The sequence below is a fragment of the Sceloporus occidentalis genome, unplaced genomic scaffold (assembly GCF_023333645.1).
Source record: "Sceloporus occidentalis isolate IW3139 unplaced genomic scaffold, rSceOcc1.0.p SCAF_77, whole genome shotgun sequence".
NCBI classification, from domain to species: Eukaryota; Metazoa; Chordata; class Lepidosauria; order Squamata; family Phrynosomatidae; genus Sceloporus; species Sceloporus occidentalis.
This window is the reverse complement of record NW_028317057.1, coordinates 93347-115804: the sequence shown is the minus strand read 5'-3', so window position 1 is coordinate 115804 and position 22458 is coordinate 93347. Positions and strand designations below refer to the sequence as shown.

The following is a 22458-nucleotide window of genomic DNA, read 5'->3' as shown; positions in this document are numbered from 1 at the left end:
CTGTGATGATGCGACAGCATTAAACCATTTACACCAATAATATTCTATGTCCCTAGCGATGTGGATTTAATTTTACAAGTTATATGCAGCATAAATAATGCCCATATTTCCAGCAGCAGGCATCATGAGCACCTGCTATCTGATTTCCTTAGTACCAGCTGTTGTGAGCAGCTCACGGTGTCAAAACAGTTTAGACAACTTCCAAACACCGACAAAGTCTCTGGGACAGCAATGACGGTGCTAGAGGAAAAACCTTTCGCCCAGCAGCTCTCAAATGTTTATTTCACCATCCTTGCACTTTTCTGCTTCAAATTGTTTGTTAAAATCAGTCTTGCCATCCTTAGCCATTTCTACATTGTGAAGGGAAATCGGAAGGAGGCAGCAAGGATTGCCGCCGAGTTCTACACTGTAACCCAAGGACAACAAGGTACTGTGTGTGGTGCCAGTAATGTAAGCCGTATTCTGTAACCGTATGATTGCCCCCACCCCTTTACTGAAAGGGTAAATAGACACCGGTTCAGGGCAGGGCAAAGTGTGGTGCTATATGTGTTCTTTGGTGATAGCAGGCCTGCTGGAGATGGGGTTAAGTGTCATTTAGTTTAGTGTTGTGACTCCCTGAAAGTGATTAAGGGGTTTACTATGGCTGGCTGGAGGTGATGAGGGTTTGAATTCTCTAGTGCTGGAGGAGGATGTATAGCTGAACTATGCCTTTATAAGTTGCACTGTAACAAAACATGCCTGAGGCGTGTTAGATCAACTCACACACTAATATCGCTATAATACAGTTAAGAAAAAAAATATATATAATTAAAAAAAGCACTCTTATAATTATTATTCTAATAGATTTTATTCACTTACACATTTTCTGAAACATAAATGGGAACAAGAGGAGTTTACCACTGTTTATGCCAGACTTGGACAATATGAACCCTTCTGCAGATCACCGAGGGTGACGGGAATAGTAATGCAGAAGCACATAGAGACTAATATGGCGCCCACCCTTGGTTTTGTAATCTACCCCGTCCATGGTGTCTGAATACTGTTCTCTGCATAGGTGCTTATGTGTAGGTAGTGAACGGAATAAGTGTTTTTGACAGCAACAAACCCAGCTTCAAAAATAAATAATCCCACATAGCATGAGGACAGGATGATATGATTACACACTGGTTACATTGGCCACTAAATGTAACCCTGAGGCTAGGTTTCCACTTGGTTTTTTTTTAGCTAAAAACGCCCATAAAAACGCCAATAGCGCCACCTGGCGTTTTTTTAGTGAAAAAACGCAGCAGCCAGATGTTAGCTGTTCTTCAATAGGAAATCGCACAATGCCATATCCACTTGGCGTTTTTTTGTTTGGCGTTTTTTCAGTCCTCTTTGGCGTTTTTCTGCTTTTTTGGGCTCTGTGGCAGTTTTTCAAAATCGCAGCATGTTGACACTCTGGCGTTTTTTGCAAGGAAATCTTGGCGTTTTTCTCCAATAGAAGTCTATGGGAGAGAAAAAACGCCATGAAAAAGCCATGTGGGTTTATTGCCTTGGCGTTTTTTATGGCGTTTTTTCCACAGTTACAATGCAGAGGATGGACCCAGTATCTGTGTGTCCTACGAGAAATAGGCTGGAAACAAACAGTTTCACACAAAACAAAGTTCATATTGAATTCTACACCATTTGGAACAAACATGCCATTACAAACAAACATAAGCGACACATCAACTGGATCCTGCGTGCCAAAAGCAACAGCAAACAATTTGCACCATCATTTGGGGCCAATCTTCCTAGAGGAAGAACTCTACCAAGTAAATGACATCAGGGGGCAGATACTTGCCATGTATCCTAATCCCTTTTAGCTGGGTGAAACTTCTAACTTGTAAAGGCTGGAAAAACTGCCTAAGGTCAAAAAAAGCAATTTCCACAGAAAGGCTAAAACGCCAGAAAAAACTCCAGAAAAAAACGCAAAAATGCAGTGGCAGTTTTCTTGGCGTTTTTCATCAAGAAAAAAAACGCAGGACAAAAACCCAAGTGGAAACCTAGCCTAAGAGAATAAAGTGCAGACTGCCAAGCAGGTAGGAATTGCAGAAGGATACACCAAAATAACCTAGAAATATTCTAGAACAGAAAAGCTAGGTAACAATTTGCTAAGAACTACATAAACACCAGAGTGATGAAAGTGGAATGTGTTTGGCCATACATGCCCAAACTGTGTGTGTCTAACTAGCTTGCCACTGGAACTGGATCATTAGTCGTTATTGATGATGTGACTGCTGATGACCGCAGCAGGCTGACTCTTGACATTTGCAATTTTCTCAGATTCAACCACATTCCTCCAAACTAGGGCCAAACAAGCCGATTCTGCTGCAGAAGCTCACTGGGGATGGTCCTCCATAATTTATAGTAAAGTGAAGACGTTGAAACCACAACTAACACGCAAATTGCTCTTTCGACTCGCCATTTCGTGAATAAACTGTGTAAAAAGGGCTGTAGTTTGTACAGAATTCATGGTTTATGGCTGTAAACAGCTGACAGTCTGCACTTTATCCTCTCTATCGTTGGTTCTTTTCCAATCCAATATGCAGTGTCACCGTTTCAATACTAACGGGCTGTACTTTATTTGTTGGGTTTTTGTGGTGGAACGGAAAATATATGTAAAAGCTTATACGTATTACTATTTAATTACTCTGAACTCATACATTCGATGCGCGACCATTTTTTTCTGTCATAGGTCTATTTTTCAAATATCTGTAGATATGGAGGCTGCCGCAGTCATACTATATTGGGGATGGCACTCGTTACACAAGCACATATATCTTTATAGTAGTGATAATATGAATTTCTTCTTAGCTAATGAAGTATTTTCCTCTGTAGACTTCCATTAGTCACAGGGTCTCTCTGGGTGATTAAGACTGAGGAAATCGGTTTACCTTAAAGTGCCATTGTTTGTTTAGTAGATTGGGCTATGGAAACATAACCGTAGCAGATATGACGATGCCAAAAACATTGAATTGTGTGAAAACTATCATTGTTTCGAAAAAAGAAATGTGTTGAAAAGCTGTGTTCTCGTAATAGTAATAATATTAAAAAAACTATGAAGGGAGTGTCCCTTGTTGGTAAATTAAATTATTCAGACATGTATGGCTATATGTGCTCTACTCATTAATGAAAACTTGTTTTCTTTGTGTTTCTGCTAATTGTTTTTTTTAATTTAAAATACCCGAGGTAGTTTGCTGATAAGAGTGGTGTAATAATGAGCGTATGGAGTATACTACATATAGTACCGCTTGTACAGAGAGAGGTTGGCGAGAGACACCCGTACATTGGCACGCATTGTATGCCAAAAGGCAGATGGTTACCGTAAGAATGAAGGCACATTATTGTTTACTCCATTACTCTGTTATATAGTGTTTATACATCACTTTACTAAATCCTACATTTACATTACGAATTCCTAGTGCCTTCAAGGGATTATAATAGCGCAGAATTTATGCAGCACTACTTGTGCTCTGGTATATGTTGAGCCCCGTCCAGTTTTGACAAGGAAGAAATCCCAGATCTATAACACTTCATTTTCCCGAGGGGGTAAAACCCTAGATACATATGGACAGATACATTAGGCAAGAAATAATAAATATAACATATAACTTTTATTTATTAAAAATGAATTGCTATTACTGTCAATCCTAACCCTACTGGTGGATCTAGAGATTTGTTTTCTATTTCTCATATTACAGTAGGAGCTCATTGATAAAACTTTTAAGGGGAAGTCGTGTTGAATCGAATTGCCTACAGTGCAGGAGGTATTAAAGCAATTGTGGACCCCGTCAAGATAAAATGTAATGTAAATTAGAATTGAGCGAATTGCAGATTCTTCATCAATAAGCAGTACTGTATGAATGGGGATGCTCAGGCTAGGGGGGCCGACACGTGTTTCACCATTCTGGCTTCTTCAGGGGGCTCGTCCTGTCCCATTTGATTACATATAGTAAGGAGAGCATGGAGAAAAGTAGAAATGCCAGCACGCTGTTTGAAAAAAGTTTTTAAATAACCCCCACTGTATCAAAACCAGTGGCATAATACTACCGATTTATTGCTAACGGGATAAACTGACTTTTCTAATTTTGCACCAGAATTACTCCAAGTAATCTCCACTTTGTAACGGAATGTTTTCCAAAATTTGCATGGTATTGTGCTATGAACTATTGAAATTTTTTTGAAAATATATACACCTGTGTGAATACCTACGACAGCGTAGACATACCTGCACAGTGCAGACCCAACACTTCCAGTTATTTATTATGAGTCTTCACTTTGGCAAAATTTGTCTGAATTCCACCAAAATTAAAGTCTAAAGGGAGAGAAGGCATTAACGGGGTTTAGCTGTAAGAGAAAAAGTATAGAGTTGCTTCTGACGCTGTCTGATTCCGTCTTACTGTCTGTATATTTCACATTAAATGGATAAAACAAAAAAAAAATCCTAAATACTGTGAAATTGAACAAGAATCCAAAATCACAACAAGGATGTGATTAACCCACTAAAGCCAGCGAGACTGTGGGCACAGTGGAAAGAATGATAATTCTTACATTTGGGGTATAAACTGTTTTATTTGCGGGTACCAAGCAACCATGGGGGGCAGTATTAAGAATTTTCTCCTTGACTCCCTTTTAATACTCAAAGGGATTTAGCAAAGTACAGGAGGGAAGCTTTTTTGAAAAAAAGCAGCACTGAGAACAAGAGGTCATGGTAGTAGTAAATGGAACAGTCTCCCAGCAGAAATGGTAGATGCTAATACAGTGAGGGAATTTAAATAGGCATGGTGTAGGCATAAAGCTTTCCTCACTATTCAACCTGACCAAAAACAGATAGGGGTTTAAACCCCTTACATCATCAAAAAAGGGCAGACTAGATGGGCCGAATGGTTCTTATCTGCAGTTAAGTTCCATACTTCTATGTAAAATTGTCCATAACTAAATACTGATTGGGACAAATATATTCCAACCTTACTTAAAGTCTGACCCTGACCTTTGTATATTGTCATTGCAAAACTTAATACAGGCTGTGTGTTGCTCACCTTATATCAAGTGACTGATTTGCTACATGGAAATTAAACATGTTAGCATGTTAGTGTCATACACAATGTCGCTTCCCAGCGGTGTATATGTGATAGCCTTGGTGTGCGCAATACTCAGCCAGACCTGGTCTAGGGAACGGGATTGTATTTTTCAGCATCGTATACCGCTGCTGTCCTGCCGTTTGGGAGGAGGCCAAAAGAATCTCACCGTGCTGGAAAACAGCGGAAAGACTGACGGCTTCTTTTGCTGATATGAATGGCTGGAGTTTCCATTCTTAACAATTGATAATGTCAGTCGGCAGCAGTTGTTGCGGGAAATAAAGTGTATGACATGCTCTCGGCATTCATTCCGCGCAGATCACATCTAAAAAATGAAGTAAATGCACAAAAGGACAGATTATACATCAAAAGAATTGTCTAGTTGGTGTCAACAGGAAAGTCAAAACCAGTGTTGGCAACTTACTGGCTCAGAGGCAACCTAAAAAATAACGTGCATTTAAAGAAAAAAAACCATACATACGTTATTTCTGCCTCTGGTTACCCTTCCCTCATGGAAACAAATGGGGTTTCTCATATATACATTTTACTTTTTAGTATAATATTTCTCATTGCTACCTTTAAGAAAGCCGTCCTGGTTCTGGAGGTCATTTTTTTTGTTTTGATTCTTAGTCCATCTCGAAGTCATTGTCCACTGGCACTTTGTTACTGAGATCATGCATGCACACACCTTCACACCCTCCTCGAGAATCTTGCGCAACCTCACGGGCAGTCTTGGTGGGGAAAGCGTTAAGTCTGGGAAACAAGCTACAAATATTCACTGTGAAAGGAACTATACAACTGTCATAGCTGCAAAAAGATGAATAATGAAAACATTATTACACATTTGTAATTGTAGTAGTTGTGGTGTATACTGTTACATTTTTACCAATCTTGGTCATATGTGCCAGTGTTTGGTTTTTTTTTAACCTGTAAAGACAATGCAAATATATGGGGTTATCTGACCTCGAAGCTGCAGTCCTGTTGCTGCAGCTGCCCTCCCTCTCTGTGGCCCATCATTTCTTGCTAACATTTGGCTGCTTGAAATCTATGGAGGTGCTTGCTGCGCATGCGCACAGGTGTTTAAACAGACCAGAAAGGAAAATAGCTGGGGGTGGAGGAAGGGGCAAATGCATATGTGGGGGGTGGATGAAGGGACAAATGCATATGTGGGGGGTGGATGAAGGGGCAACTGCATATGTGGAGGGGTGGAGGAGGGGGCCAATGCATATGTGGGGGGGGGTGGAGAAGGGGGCAAATGCATATGTGGGGGGGTGGAGAAGGGGGCAAATGCATATGTGGGGGGTGGAGGAGGGGGCAAATGCATATGTGGGGGGTGGAGAAGGGGGCAAATGCATATGTGGGGGGTGGAGAAGGGGGCAAATGCATATGTGGGGGGGAGAAGGGGGCAAATGCATATGTGGGGGGTGGAGGAGGGGGCAAATGCATATGTGGGGGGTGGAGAAGGGGGCAAATGCATATGTGGGGGGTGGAGAAGGGGGCAAATGCATATGTGGGGGGTGGAGAAGGGGGCAAATGCATATGTGGGGGGGGAGAAGGGGGCAAATGCATATGTGGGGATTCTGCAAAAGGAACACCATGAAAAATCTAATGGGGACCACACAGCGGTCACCCAAAGGAAGCCATTAGAGAATGAAGCAGTGTTAATGCATTATTTTCCAGCCATGCAGAAAGCAAAATACTGCAATTTCGTTAAGATGTTTAAGTAGCTGATATTATATGTTTACTTGTGCTGGTTGGTAGAACACATTTGTGGAACATTCTATATTGTTTTGTTTTCATTTACAGAGATGATTGTTTGCCATCTAGTGGCCGCTCTGTATTAATGGATTTGTAAGTGAAAGTGGATCTCATACAGACCCGTCGTAACAGTTGATTTCATGACATAAAAACATTGGATCATTACTGCTGTTTTTATTTACTATTCAGAAACAGGGGCAGGGGGGTTCCTCTGAAGATTTTGGGCAACTGCCTGGTGCTGTTTCTGTGTGTTTTACTTGTACAGACAGACAACTCGGTATCAAGAGCAACTAGGGCTTCAGGCGGCATTTTACACCCTAATTGCATCCTTTTTGTTCCTCTTTTATGAACTTTCTACGTGGTCATTTTTTATGCAACTGTGCATTGGCCTGCATCTGATTGTGTGTATTAAGTATTGTTGGCCAAATGTTTTGGGACACGGTATTAATGGGTATTTAGTTAGTAGGCTTGCCTCCTGGGCTGAATAGGGAAGGCTCCCCCCAGATTGTTGACCGCTAGTTATTAATGTGCAATTACATTTTCTGCCCAGGACCCCAAAAACCAGAAGAAGTTGTAGTTTCCCCTCATCCCCTAGACTTACTATGGGGGTAATATTTATTGATGTACCCCAACTTACTGTATGCTAATCATATACATTGAGATTGCGTGTGCTTAAATTGTAGCATTTTATTCTCAAGCTAGCCATCATAACGTAATGTGAATGTTCATTTATTATTATCCACTGACATCCCTGGTCTGTCGGGTCATAGTAAATACAAGAACACTTTACAGCGGAGTATAGGTAAGACTTTCCCAGATGTATATATTGCTCAGCTGTCTGGAGAAAAATCAAGAATAACTCGGTATGATTATCTTTCAGCAATTACAGAATTGGCCTTTTCCCCAGTAGCTTATTATTCATAAATAAAGAACCGTGAACAGACTTTGCTTAAACTAATTTATCACGTAACCAGTTGACCTATTTTTTATCTGGAGACCAGTTAAGAAAATCTGGATTTGTAGGAGGCATGTCTATGGTTTGAATGTCCTTTTCTCTTCCCCCATTACGGGAGACTCGGGAGAGATGGCAAGTATGAGCTCTCCGAATACACTCCCAATGTATTTTCCCCTGAAGCTTCAATCCAGCGCTGAGCCCACTATCAACGCGCCGGTGACTTGGAAGCCTGTGAACCATTCACTGGTGTCGATGTCTGGAGAAGACTCTCAGCCAAATGCCATATAGTACTCTAGGAAGAATGATATATTCGTTAGGATGATTTCTTTAATGACTAACAAATAGGGTTCACTTTTCCTTTTGTCTACATCAATAAATGTTTCTTGGATTTTTTTTTTTACTTTTTTGGGGGGGATCTTACGCGTGCTTTAGGCTGGATAAGGCATACAGATCTAGGGACATCTTGATACTTACAATGGTAAAAGGACTGCATGGAGAAAAGCTTCACTGCCAAAAAGTTAATCAAGCACATTAATGAAACACTTTGTACATGGGAAAGCAAAGTTACGTCCCCACCGATCAGGGACGCTCCTGGCTCTCTTCCAGGACCAAAATAGACTCCCGAACAGCCTCTGCGTTTTAAGTGAGCAGGTCTGATGCAACCTCTGTTTACCAAAATCTAAAAATATTTAAAATAGATTTCCTTTCCCCGCCATCCATGCCAGCTGTATTCTATTCCAACGAGGATTATATTTTTTCCCCCCTTTGCATCTGCTACTGAATATGGGACTGAGCCCAGGAGGTATATTCTATAATTATCATAATGAAATGAATTGATCAATTGACAATCCTAATCAATATACATCAAAATAAAAAAAATCCACAAAAAGATAGAATAAAATATTTCCGGTTTTAACTGTTTCGGTAGCGCTGCGAAAGGGAAAGATAAGCAGGGTTATTTCCCAGATCTACAGAGTAGATTAGAAAAAAAAATCATGCTGCGGTTTGCAGTTAAGCTGATTCTTTTGCCGTTTTAAAAATAGAAAGTGCTAGAGTAGTCCACCCCTTCCCCCGCTGAGTGCCCACTACCTCTGACGAGTAAGTGTTAAAAAGATTCCAGTGTTTTTGAAATGGTGCATTCAGTGCAGACTTTCCCTCATCAGAATGGTAAGGAGGAAGAACATGCAGATTCCCCCTCCCGAGTGTCGCTGATCCAATGAGATAGAGATCACCAAAAGGTGAACCCAGAAGAATGTCTGTGAAGACAGAAGCGCAGGACAGCCGCAAGAGGAAAAGAAGCTCAGACGCTCGGGAAAAGTATCCGGCAAAGCGCAGAGCGAGCTGGGGCATTCTCACTAACCAAGGTCAGTAGGAAAGGGCTGGAGGCCTGTAAATTGTTTCTATGAATCATGATTCATGAAGATAAATTAGATTGCAGCATGGAGAGTCGGTGCCTTTTGACTAAAGATTTGTTGCCGGCTTCGCTGCATAACGCTAGTTGCATTCTGATATAAGATAGGAAAAAGCAGATTCATGGGTTAAACTAACATTAAATGTAGTATAAAACTGACACAACGCTATCCAGCGACACCACCTCAGGTATTCAAAATATTTAGGTGTTATGCAAAAGGACGTTTATGAAGACCGGGTTTTAATTTGGATTGTAAGCTCTTACACGCAGTACCGTCCTCTAGTTGTATTGCTTATTGCTGTATTTGTTCTCACGGCGGCAAACATTAAAGGACACTCCAGCCATCATATGCACTTTAATGCATATATGGTACCCGAGTTTAAATCTGTTCAAGGGGGTCACATGTGAATTTACCTCGGCTGAATAAAACTCCTATACGCTAAAGCCCATGCATGTCGTAGTCACTGCCGCCTTCAGGTGGTCTAACAAGAACCAACTGACTTCAAAAGTGGTGCTTTTCTGCGACTGTTTGGGTGCTTCAAGCAGCGTAAAGAAGAATAAAAGGGGGACCATAGAGGCAGCAAGTTATTTATTACAGGTGGAAGAATGCATTGTAAAGTACCGTATTTGCTTGAAGGGTTCTTTTTGTTTTGTTTGTTTTTTAGAAAAAAAAGACCTTGTCTTACAATTGAGGTCATCTTTTATTAGGACCTCAGATCTGTGGAACTGCCGCGCAGCCGACTGAGCCTAGGGCCTTGTCACCCCCCCCCTTAAAATGTCTCCCTACCTTGTCTGCCGACCAATTCCGTGTCCCTGTCTTTTTCCTCAGCTCTGCTTTTTCCTCTTGCCTCTTCTTGTTCTGCTGTCTTCTTTCTTTGTCCTCTTCTCCCCACTATCGGCTTTGTTTCTGCAAAAGGACAGAGAATTGTGAAGGATTGGAGGAATGGAGAGAGGCTTTCTCCGTGGTGCATGCCATGGCTCTGCCCTTTTGCGGAAGTACTTCAGGAGCCCAGAATAATGCAGATGGATTCACAGAGAAGGAGTGGTGCGGAAATGCCAACATGTGGCCATTTGCTGCCTTTCCTAATATATAGGGGCATTAGGGAGTTACAAATCTTGACTCTCCTGTATTAGTCAAGATTGGTGAATACATTCCTTAGAAAGCTGTAGATGTTACATCACCACTCAATCACCACTCATCATATATGCTTTAATGCTAAGATTTATGTAGCCTTAAAATATTGGTGTTTCTGCATCCAAGTAGATACAGGGATCCATCAGGACCCCCTCTATGCATTTGCTTTTGTTCCCGCTTTACAATAGATCTTACTCAGCAATGCACCAGGAGGTCCAATAGTTTTACACTTTTATGTCATTTAAGACATTGGAAGCCAATCTGCATCAGTCTTACTATCTACATCTGCTTTTCTGTTTTTTCACTCTTTTTATAGAGTTTGCACAACGTGACTATGGTGCTATATCATTATATAGAGTGATGTTGACTGTTTGCTTTGGACATCCACCATTTGCAAACATTTTGTTTTCTAGTGTTTATCATTTTGAAACTGATTTGTTGCGTTTCTCAACAGTTATTTCTTAGAATCGGTTTTATCCACAGTGGAAGACATAGTAGAATTCCTTAACTAAATGGTGCATTGTGGAGATCTAAAAACATGTCATTCTCAGTATGCAGGAGAAAACATGGTTAGCATACATAGAATGGAAATAGATTTTTTCATGTAACCGCAACTCATCCAATAAACCCCAAAAACACTTTTCAGTAGCACTGAAGTAAACTAAAAAGTAATAGGTTTGTATCGCTGAAATTACATATATACAAAAAACTGATTGTATGTTAATTAATGTTGGGTGCATAATTTACATTGATGCTTTTCTGCTATGTGATCATGCGAAATAATATGCTCATATACCTTAACTAAAGTACATATATGTTATATGCATTTCTGTACATGGCCATGTAATAAATACATTTCACATTTTGCTTTTAAAGTAATAATTTTACACATCTGCTCTCTATTCACACTGAGACCTTGTAACACTAATGAGTCACATGACACCGGGGAGGGGAAATGGCTAATTGGGCCCAATTTGGACATTTCCACTTAGGGCTGTACTCGCTTTTGTTGCCAAGGTTTACACATTAATGGCTGTGTGTTGAGTTATTTTGATGGGAAAACCACATGTGCATACAGGCTGTACACTCAATACTTTACATTGTAGCAGAGTGTCATTTCTTCAGTGTTGTCACATGAAAAGATATATACTTTTGTGAGATACTGTATTTATACCTTGACACCGTATTTTATGTCAATTTAGACAAAAACAAGATGGGGTTAAGGAGAGCACCACAGTGCGGGGTCTGTGTAAAAGGCTAAATGGTACTTTTACCCCCCTAATCACATGGTCAGTGGAACAGGTTGAGTGGCATAGATGGCATAATGGTGGATGCGCCATACCACAGTTGATTTATTACCCCCGCTGCATACTTGGTTTAAGAAGGTTAATATCAGGTCATTTTGTTTCCTCTTTAGTCATTTTTATTATCTATTGCATTTCTTTTCATAGTTTCACAAAATGTAAAGTCCCATTTGTTGCATTAATCACCCAATCAACTCATATCAGCGAATAGAGTGTTGATATGCAATGGCATGTTTAACACGACAAACAACTTTGTTTTACTGGAGAGACAAAATCTATAGCTACTACAACTCTCATGAACCTCAATCAGCTTTTTGATTGGGAAGGATTTAACAGGAGTTAAGTGTGCTTCCAGCCCCATACTATGTATAATAAATGCATCTGGGCTTCACATTACCACACACGCTTATTTGTGAAGTGGTTTATATTACGACATCCCAAACATAGCTGCCCTCTTAATCACTCAAACATGGAACAGCGTTTAATATGAGCTCCATGTAGCACAGATATGAGTTTGTTTTTAGTGCATAACGGATGGTTGGAAGTACCGTGGGGCGACGGAGACTTAGGTACGGTGTGGAACCTAATTATTTCACCCCTTCTTTGTTACCTTTATTTAATTGAATGCTAGTCTGTTTACAGAACATTGCAGCAGGCAGACTCGTGTTTGTACACCTCAGATGACTTGGAGTGTAATATTTCCTAAATATAGTCTGCCCAGAGTTCAGCAACAACCGCCATCTTGGAACTGGAAAACATGATATCAAATGATTCCAGATCTTGTTTCTACTCTAAACACAGCTTACGCACCTAATTATTATTATCCATAATGATTAATTAAATGTGTTTTGGGTTACGCTGTGGGTATTTTGAACTTTTTTGGTAAGCAAATATATATTTTTTTAAAATTTTGGCATAGATATTTTTTCAACTTTTTTCACGATACATTTAAGTAGCTGAGTGTCAAGGATATTTGTCAACGAGATGAGGTGTGAGATGTCATTATCCAGTTTCCTTGATGAAGACTTTGAGAGCATTTGGAATGCTGCAGGTGTTATCTTGGATATTGATTCAGGTTTGTCACATATTTGTATTTTTTTTTCTTTTTAAATTTGTAAGCCAGGATATTCGGCAATTTATCCCCAGGCTTACCACATTAAAGAAAGAGGAAAAAGAAAGAAGACACCAACAATCATACCACACAAATACCTAAGTTAATGAGCTCAAATCTAATATTTATTTTTAATTTATACTACCATGGTTAATTGGAAATTTGGCAGTCCAGAGCCTCCAAATTGTATTAAATTTATGCAGTCTCTGATGTGCTTGAAAATACCCATGTTCCATTAAACATTGATAATTTATTTGCTTAATCACATTCTCTATATTTATTATTGACGGTTGTTGCCATTTCCTTGCTATGCTTAACTTCATAGCCAAAAAGCACTGTAATACCAGAGTTTATATATTACCATATATACCATATTTGTATTTTTAAGTTATGTTAAGTGATCCTAAAATTGTGTCTTTGGAGGCCAAAGTTGATTCACTTTGATATTTCACATCAGTAAATGTTTTGAACTTAGAACTTCAAATATCTGCATGGATTATGGGGTTCCCACAGCCTTTTAATAATACATTTAACTATCAGATAATCTACCAAAATACAGTCAATTTAACTAGGAGAATATACTAATATATTATACTCTCACTAGGCTTTTGTTCATTGATCTGTTGTGACTATGTTGGAATCCATTGAATTTGTACATTTTCCTAAAATGTTTTTAGGTCCATTTATTTAACGTGATCTCCCAATTCACATACACTTTCCATTTAAAAGCCCAAACAGTAGCTTGTAGAAGGTAATATTCAGACCTACCAGTCATTTGTAACTTGTTGTTCATCATAAGGCTGCCCAAGCGTGGCAACCAAGGATGCATGGGCTAGATGCCGCTACCAAGGGTAGCCACCAAGTTGAGGGAGAATGGGTTTATATGGGCTGGATGGAGTGTACTTTGGAATTGTCACAATGCCAGTAGCGAGAGAACACACCACAGGAGATGGTGAATAACTATTCATAATTTGTCTGCTGTACGAGTACAGGTGAAATGTAACTATTTTGTCAGATGAGAAGTTCTTTACTTTGTATTGTATTAGTTACCCCATGGCACCAAAAGAAATACATACCTATAACTAGGTTATTCAACACAAATAGGGTTAAGCCCTAATATAGGAGACCAGGGACTTTGACGAGCCCCATAGTGTGGAGGCTCGAGTAGAAGCAAATACTGCAGGAACTCAGTATCGGTAGCAAAGCACTTGTCAGAGGGCCGGATGCCTGTAAATAGGAGATGCCTAAGACAGGTAGCCCCAGGATGATACAGGACAGGTAGTCAGTCAATGCCGGGTTCAGTACACTAAGCAGGTAGTCAGATGTAGCCAAGGTCAGTACACAGAGCGGGTAGTCAGGAGAGCCCGGTATGGTACACAGATCTGGTCAGCACATGGACGTTGCCCTGGCTAACGGCAGCCTAGCTGCCGGTAGCGAGTTTCCAATGTGCGACAGTAATATGTAGTTGCATGGACATATTTGTACATGGACTTTACTAGTGTGACCACCAGAACAAATATTTCCCTAATCATCGGCCTAGAATATCAAATACAAATATACACAAATGTTTACCCAGTATTTTCTCTGGGTTTTTTTTCTACAGACCCTGTAGTAAGTGTTACAAAGTCATAGAATGCATTGGGCAAACTGACACAATGAGCAAGCCTAAGCGTGTCTTGGGCCACAATATTACAGGCCTGTATAGGACGGACATGAATAACCACTATATGGTGTGCAGAGGACTTTCCTGGCTCTTCAGATTTCACAAATCTGAATCTGTTCAGCAGTTACATTCATGTGTAGAAAACCACTGTAAGCCGGAGCGGTATATGAATTACAATAAAACGGTTATCCCAAAGGGGCCTTGCAATCCCTTTCCCCAAGTGTGTAGAGCAGGCGATCCGTGTCTCCGTGGCATAGATTTTTACTTCCACTTCATACCGAACCATTTAGTTTCTCATTGACAATGTTGGAATCACAACCTTCCAGGCAGAAAAGAATTCAGTGGTCATCCTTTGTTATATTCCCTACAATGTATTAATGAGATTGTGTGTTATATGACCAAGTGGCCTTCAATAGGTTTGCCCTGTATAGCCCTCATTTGGCTTGTCCCCTGCAAAGGGCTGGCTTGTCCACCCATGATGCTTTACTCTTGCTGATCGCTATTGGAGATTGGTAATTATACTGATAATTAGATTTATTTTATCACAAAAGCAAAGTTTGTTTGCAGCGAAGTATACATTATTGTTATTTTTAAAAACAATTATAGTGCTTATTTGTAAAGTAATATGAACAAACTGTTCCTGATTGATGTAAACAACAAATGATTTCAAATCAAATTTCAAATGTCACCTGATATTAAATGCAGTTTGTAAAGTAGATTATTTTTCAGCCAGTTGTGTGCAGTAGTATATGCTATGTCATATTATTCAGGTTTCTGCATTCCAGTATTGCAAAAAATGCCTAAAAAGTTGAGAAATAATAGATCTTATCAGTTGCTGATCCTTAATTTGTTGCAATTAGACTTACAGGTTATCCATATCATCCTTGTGAATCACCCAGGAAAGTACATATAGAACTTACGGAGGCTACTTTATGATTGTTTCTCTGATGTTACAGTTATAATATGTTGTTTTTCATGATTTGTATTTATTTTGTCATTTAGGTTCCTGGGCAGATCGCTCACCACTACATGAAGCAGCTAGTCAAGGGCGTCTTCTTGCCCTGAAAACTTTGCTTTCACAGGTACAAAAATACAGTTTCTCTTTTCCACAAGAACACAAAAAGTACAGTTCAGGGGCTATGTTTGGCTTTGCACCCTATATTTTTATATATACTATACTGATACATTTTGTGTGCCCAAGTTAATTATTTCAATGAAATGCAAATTTTAAATTTTTTTTTGTAACCGATATGCACATATTTGTCTGCCATACGAATAGAGGTGTGTAAGATGGAAAGTAGGTACTTCAACACAAATAGTGTCTTACAAGGAGGAGCCTGTTGTTGTCTGCCATCTCTTTGAGCTGTTCCCTGGATCGTTCCCTCCAACAATATACTGTACCAACAATTGAGAAACCCTTTAACTCTACAACAAAAGTGGAGAACATTGGTTTCATATTATACATATTGACATGTGGCTAGCCATGCCTTGGGGGACATGTGGCTAGCCATGCCTTGGGGGACATGTGCCTAGCCATGCCTTGGGGGACATGTGCCTAGCCATGCCTTGGGGGACATGTGCCTAGCCATGCCTTGGGGGACATGTTAAAATTGGAATGTAGCTTGGCAAAGTTTGTAAAGAGATGTCAACATTCAATGTATATCATGTTATACAAAGTGATCTTAAATATGAGAACAATACATTTTTGCAGAAGTAAGAATTGAGAAACATTTTACTTGTTTTTATACATAAATAGTATTTTCTGTGCATTAGAATTTTTTTTAAGAATTACATTATTTTATGTTTCAATTAGCATAGCCAGAGAAATGTTCCCTACCATAAGCTGATTTATATGTAACCTAAATGAATTACGTCTTACACCTAGGGTTACAATGTGAACACGCTCACCATCGACCACGTGACTCCACTGCACGAGGCTTGCCTGGGAGATCATGTGGGATGTGCACGGACCCTACTGGAAGCAGGGGCAAATGTAAGCTACAAGAATAACTATACAATTAACCATTATTATTTTTAATACCAGTACCACTTGTCATTAAAAGAATATTTAGCTGTGCTTATAAGATGCCATTGGAAACTAAGACGTTGCAGCATACTTACCAAGATACACTAGTTCAGGCTAACAATAATATCAATAAGTGCTATAGGCCAACCAGTTGATGGTTTATAAAGCATGCTTTGGTGCTACAGTGCAAAACTCCCATTGTAATGATAAGTTATGTTCTGTGCCATAGATTTGGGGTAGAACTGAGTTTCAGCTCTTGAGCAGCAAGTAGACTAGAGTTTTACGCAGAGGGGAGAATGCAACTTTTTTTTTACAGGCTGCTCTTTCTGAAAATGTGAGCCCCAGGACCCAAAGTACATCTTCAGCTGACCTGTCCAGTTACTCCAGATATTATTTATAAGTGTTTAGCTATTAATGTAAATATTTTTGGGTATTACAGGATGGAAAAAGCTGCAGCAGAAAGATGCCAGCTCTCTCATACAGTACATTTTTGTACATACATAAAAGAAACAAATAGACGCAATTAATAGGGTGTATAAAGATGTAAGAAGAAGGATCAAGGTAATCTTAAATTAGCGGCACCGTACAATTTAAATGGGGTGCTTAACACATACATAACAAATATACATTAATACATACAAACACATCAGGAGTTGAGAACCCTGCCCATAAGCTTACCACCTAGCCTTATGGTACTTTACACCATGTTTATAAGGGCCACGCTCATGAGCAGCTTACAATCTAAAAGAATATTATGGATAATTGAAACAAAAGCAGGGGTGGAAATAGAGTAGTAACTCTCTTGAAGCAGTAATTAGCGATATGGGGTTTCAGGATGCAAACGAGGATGTATGGGTTGGGGGGTGACGGTGGCTACCAGAGGGCTTGTGATGTTACAGGGAAGCTACAAGAGGGGAAAATAATATCAGAATCATCTGATATAACAAGGCAACTTCAACCATTAGCTAAAAATGCTTAAAATGTAAATTAGCATTTACGTAACACATTGGTGTTTATTCACTTAAGGGAAAGTTGGAAAGTTAGTTTGAATGAGAATTTTTATTTTTAACTCTCCCTTCACTGCTCGCTGTGAAGGACCAAGTTTATCCAGCATGAAGATCTCACTTATTAAACTGCACATTGTACAGAGCCTGCCAAGTTCTTTCAGCTGTCCCTATATTAATTAGAATCTATAAGATCGATATGTTTAAGTTATCCATATCCAAGGATTTGGGATACATTTCATTCTTCGCAACCATTGTTACCTTGCTCCTGCTATCCCCTGCACTGGGAACCCACTGGTAGAAGCATTCGCTTGAATTCTTGACACTTCAGCACCATCATTATGGACTTTACGTAACTTGGAGCATCAGGATGGATGCAAAGAGGCAAATATATTGATACTTGCCCTATGATTATTTAGTGCACTAGGTATTTCCAGACTGACATAGTATTACAAAACCTTTTTTTAATTAAATACGTATGACTTCGGTGTATTTGCATGAAACCCATAGAGCCCACCTGAGACACATTGCTTCATGTCTCCACGTAGACATTTTGTGATATGTTTTAGGTGAATGCTACAACAATTGATGGAGTGACTCCTTTATTTAATGCCTGTTCAAGAGGCAGCGCTAGTTGTGCGGAACTACTTTTGGAATACGGTGCGAAAGCTCGATTGGAATCATGCCTTCCATCACCAATTCACGAGGCTTCCAGTAAAGGTAATGTGGTCATTGGTTGGGCAGACTCGCACACCATGTTCTCATAGTCCCATAGACCATGCTTGTTTACTATGAACAACGTGAGACCAGTTTCACCTTAACTCTTCCCCAGAGTCTTAGGGCACCAGAGTAAGATGTGACTAACAAAGAAGCTGCATATTGTATATATTGGCTACTAAAACAAGTAAAAATGTTAATGTAACAATAGTGTCATGGCTTAGAGCATTATGAAACTGTAGGCATTTTAAAGATGATCTTACTTATCCATATCCTACATATGGAGTTTATTGTAGAAATAATCTTCATTGCTGGCACCAGATTCAGCTTCCCCGGTCAAACAGTTTCATATTATTAAACTGAGCATTAATTATGCGATGCTTAAAACTATCTAGATGCTCGTTCACTGTCATTTTATACAGTTATAAAGAGGAGTGTGCATGGTATCTATACTTCCGCTGTTTGCATGGCTGTTTGGGTCGCTGGCTATGTCACTCCATACCATTTGCACCTCAACTAAACTTGTATTTTGCAGCTGATGTCCACCAACCGGTTGCTAGAATCGCATTCCTTTGCAATAAAGAGGCATTGTAGAGTTTGTAGCCTAATTTCTATGCATTGAGGAAAACGGATTAACACAAGGCAAATAAATCATCGACTGATGTCCATGACCCGTATCAGCAAACTAGATTATTCAGCTAATAGACTCCAGCAAAAATGAATATTAATATCCACAGAGAGATCATTTTACCTGGTATCATTTAATATAGAAATATTGTTCCGACACCAATTACTAATTTCCTTCTTATTTGTGTTTGTTAATTGCAGGTCATTGTGAATGCCTCGATGTACTGATTTCTAGGGGTATTGATGTTGACCAAGACATTCCCCATTTAGGAACAGCTCTTTATGTTGCCTGCAAAGGCCAGCAGATTACATGTGTGAGAAAGCTCTTGCACGCAGGTGGGCACACAGCGTTCAATAATTTTATTAAATCTCCTTTGCTTTGGGCTTGTAGAATGACGTGTGACTCTTAAGCACACTTATTTGTTATTTACAAAGTAAAAAACTCCAAATCTTCTTTGGCAGGTTTTAAATTGAATTATTATTTATTAGGGAGCCCGTGGAAGGTTTTCATTAAAAGTATTTCCTACTGACTTTGCGTATTTATATTAGCGAGACACTATTTTCTAGAAAACATTTTATGTTGTATTTCATACTTTTAACTTTCTCTTAGGTGCTAATGTTCAGCGAGGCAGACATTTAGATACCCCTTTACACGCTGCCGCTCAGCAGTCCAGTACAGACATTGTGAATCTTTTGTTGGAATTTGGTGCTGATGTTAATGCCAAAAATATAGACTTCAAACGCCCAGTGGATGTGGCTGCTGCCAGAAGTTCAGTGGAAAGCCACTTGCTTTTATATGAAGGTTAGTATTCAGATCATTTTGACATTTGACATTAAGCAACAGGAATGAGGGATTCTCAATTATTATTAAATGCATATGTGAGGTTCAAATACCAACCATGAAGACTCTAGATTTAGTAGCTTGATCTCCAGCTGCTATTGATGTCATCGTAAACCCATTCCTATCCTCTCAAACAATATACACTCTCATCCCCAAAAGATTAGCAGATGCTCCAGATGAGATGCCAATAGTATATGAAATGCATATCTAGTGTTCTACGGGGGAAGTATTGAATGGAGCATGTCAAATATGGGGGTTTTCCTTCCCGTTACTTAGATACTTTTAATAAAGGAAAATGCTTGTGTATTTTAAGTGTAGCCAATATGCAGTCTTGTGGCATTGGTCAGCAGGTACATACAACTACAACTAAGTGCCAGGCAGATGAGTGATGCAAAATCCAACACCTCTCTGCGGAAAGAAAAACTTCAATCACTTGTGCTTTCACAGGGCCGGCCCAAGGCAAAATGCCGCCTGGGGCGAATTTTAAAATGCCGCCCCCCCCTTGTACTTACCTTTCAGCAGTCCTGCGGGGAGTCTCCCTGTTCGGTCTCGGTGCCGGCTTGTAATGCTGAGCACCGGAAATCTTCCGGCACTCAGCATTACAAGCCGGCACCGAGACCGAACAGGAAGACTCGCCGCAGAGGAGAGAGAGAGGGGCGCCGAGCGGGTACTGACAGCTTGGTAAGCGAAAACCACTCGGCGCCCCTTTCTCTCTCTTTCGCTTTAAAAAAATAAAAAAATAAAAAAGGGCTTGGGGCGGCAAAGTGCCGCCCCTTCAAAAGTGCCGCCTGGAGCGGTTGCCCCACTCGGCTCCATTGTCGGGCCGGCCCTGTGCTTTCATAATATATGTTGATAACCGTTCTGCTTGATGGCTCCAAAGTTAAATTGCTAATAACATTTTTACATTTCTTTTAGCCACTCCATGCTCACTGTGCCAGCTCTGCAGATTATGCATCCGAAACTGCATAGGAAGATCCAGATTTCATCTTATACCACAACTTCAGCTTCCGACGATGCTCATAGATTTTTTACAATACAGAGAGACTATAAAAAACTTTTAATGATCCAAATTGCTTATTTATGGTCACTACTTTATAAAGGAGTGAGGGCTCTATGAAAAGATGAACTCAAATGCTGAAAACCTGCTCTGACGGTGTTCTTTAATATGATTTTTTTATTTCTTTGGCTGTTTTTCAGATTGGTAGACATATTATGAATTGTCATTAGTGACTCTACAGCCAGCATGTATTGATTGACGTATTTACCCTACTCACCAACTTTCAAATTAATACATATTTATGCAAATTAAGCAAAGTGATTTAATTAATTTAACTTGAGGATAAGCGACTGTAAAGGTAAACCTGTTATTATTGAGTTAAACTTGCTAGCCATAAAATTATCTTAGCTCCATGACCAGAATAGCTACATTGACAATGCACATTTCCATTTGTCCAGACACTTAAGGGTCACTGATTTAAAATCCAGTGTGGAAGAAACACCATTTTCTTTGCCACTACCAGCTCAGGTATCCCTGTTATATGGTGTTACATCTTGGTGTTCACCCTTACTAGGACGCGGAGCAGATCTCCTGTACCATCCGCTAACCATCAATGTAATGATGACCTTCCCTATTTTTATAACTGTATGCATGGATCGTATGTGTTTGTTTATGTGATCATCTGTGTATTCATATGTCTATGTAAATAATTATGAATGTGTTACAGAATGCTAATGTTCATTATAAGTAGCAATGTATGCACTTCTAAATGTTCTTGTGTTAAGTGTGTTAGTGAATATATCAGAGTGTGTAAGAATCCAAGGTATTTGGGGGATGTATCTGATAAGTGTGACTGAACAGGCTGCCATTACAGTTCACACAAACACATTAAATGATTGTATATGAGCAGTGGCATAACACAATATGCTGGGGTCCCCATGTAAGATTTAAGGTTGGAGCCCCAATCAACTCCTATACACAAACACAGCAACATACTTGCACACAGACTAACATATGTACTTATACACAGTAACATCCAGTACTCAGACATCCTTACACACATACAGTAACATACTTACGCACACTAACATACTAACACACACTAACATACTAACACACACCTTACCTTAGTTGGCTGTGGAGGGGCAGGTCTTATGCTCTCTTGACGTTCCTACACAAATGACATCTCCCGGTGCTCCAACTAAGTCTGAAGGAGTCCAGCCCTGCTGGGCAGGGGACCCCCTCGTAATGGGTAGCCTCAATTACATACGTATAAATGATGCGGCAGGGAAGAGGCAGCACATTTCTTCAAATTTTACTCAGTGCTTGTGTGTGTATATATATATATATATATATATATATATATGGGTTCTTATAAATGTTTGTGTCAGTGTATGTATGTGAGTGTGTATGAAAGTCACTTCAGGAGAGGCATCAAGGGGTGATCTGTAGCTAAGGAAGGGACAAGGCAAAGCAAATTATATTGGGGCATGCCTCTAGGGGCCCAAAGTAATCCCTCTGACACCACCAGTACTTGACTGTTAAATATTATTATAATATATTGTACTGATATGAAATGACTTCAACTAGATTTTGTAATGTGTTTAGAGGTAATATTTACTTCTTAATCAATGTGATTAAATAATCTTTTTTTGCATTCAATAGATATATGCTTTCTTAAGATTACAACTGCATAGATTATACATTTTATATATGATGTATAGTGCATATGGTTACAAAATAAAAGATAACACTATTGTGAAATAGGTTTTGTTTCAATAACCTATGGACAAGAAATACCTAATGTGAT

The 22458-nt window shown here is 39.5% G+C and overlaps 1 protein-coding gene across 1 annotated transcript; it reads left to right on the top strand.

Moving 5' to 3' along the window:
* Positions 1-231: 231 nt before the first annotated feature.
* LOC149285546 (ankyrin repeat and SOCS box protein 5-like) lies at positions 232-20712 on the top strand. Its single transcript, XM_089495160.1, has 7 exons — positions 232-427; positions 15439-15518; positions 16322-16429; positions 18036-18186; positions 19012-19146; positions 19421-19612; positions 20567-20712. Exons 1-7 carry the CDS (start codon positions 232-234, stop codon positions 20710-20712), a joined length of 1008 nt encoding a protein of 335 aa, XP_089351286.1.
* The last annotated feature ends 1746 nt before the right edge of the window (positions 20713-22458 follow it).

What these genes read in the sequence shown, in the direction of transcription:
- LOC149285546 (XM_089495160.1), top strand. Translation starts at nt 232, where the DNA reads ATGACGGTGCTAGAGGAAAAACCTTTCGCCCAGCAGCTCTCAAATGTT. An exon ending in TGAAAACTTTGCTTTCACAG is followed by an intron (nt 15,519 to 16,321) that starts GTACAAAAATAC and finishes TCTTACACCTAG; the next exon opens with GGTTACAATGTGAACACGCT. An exon ending in GAGAAAGCTCTTGCACGCAG is followed by an intron (nt 19,147 to 19,420) that starts GTGGGCACACAG and finishes ACTTTCTCTTAG; the next exon opens with GTGCTAATGTTCAGCGAGGC.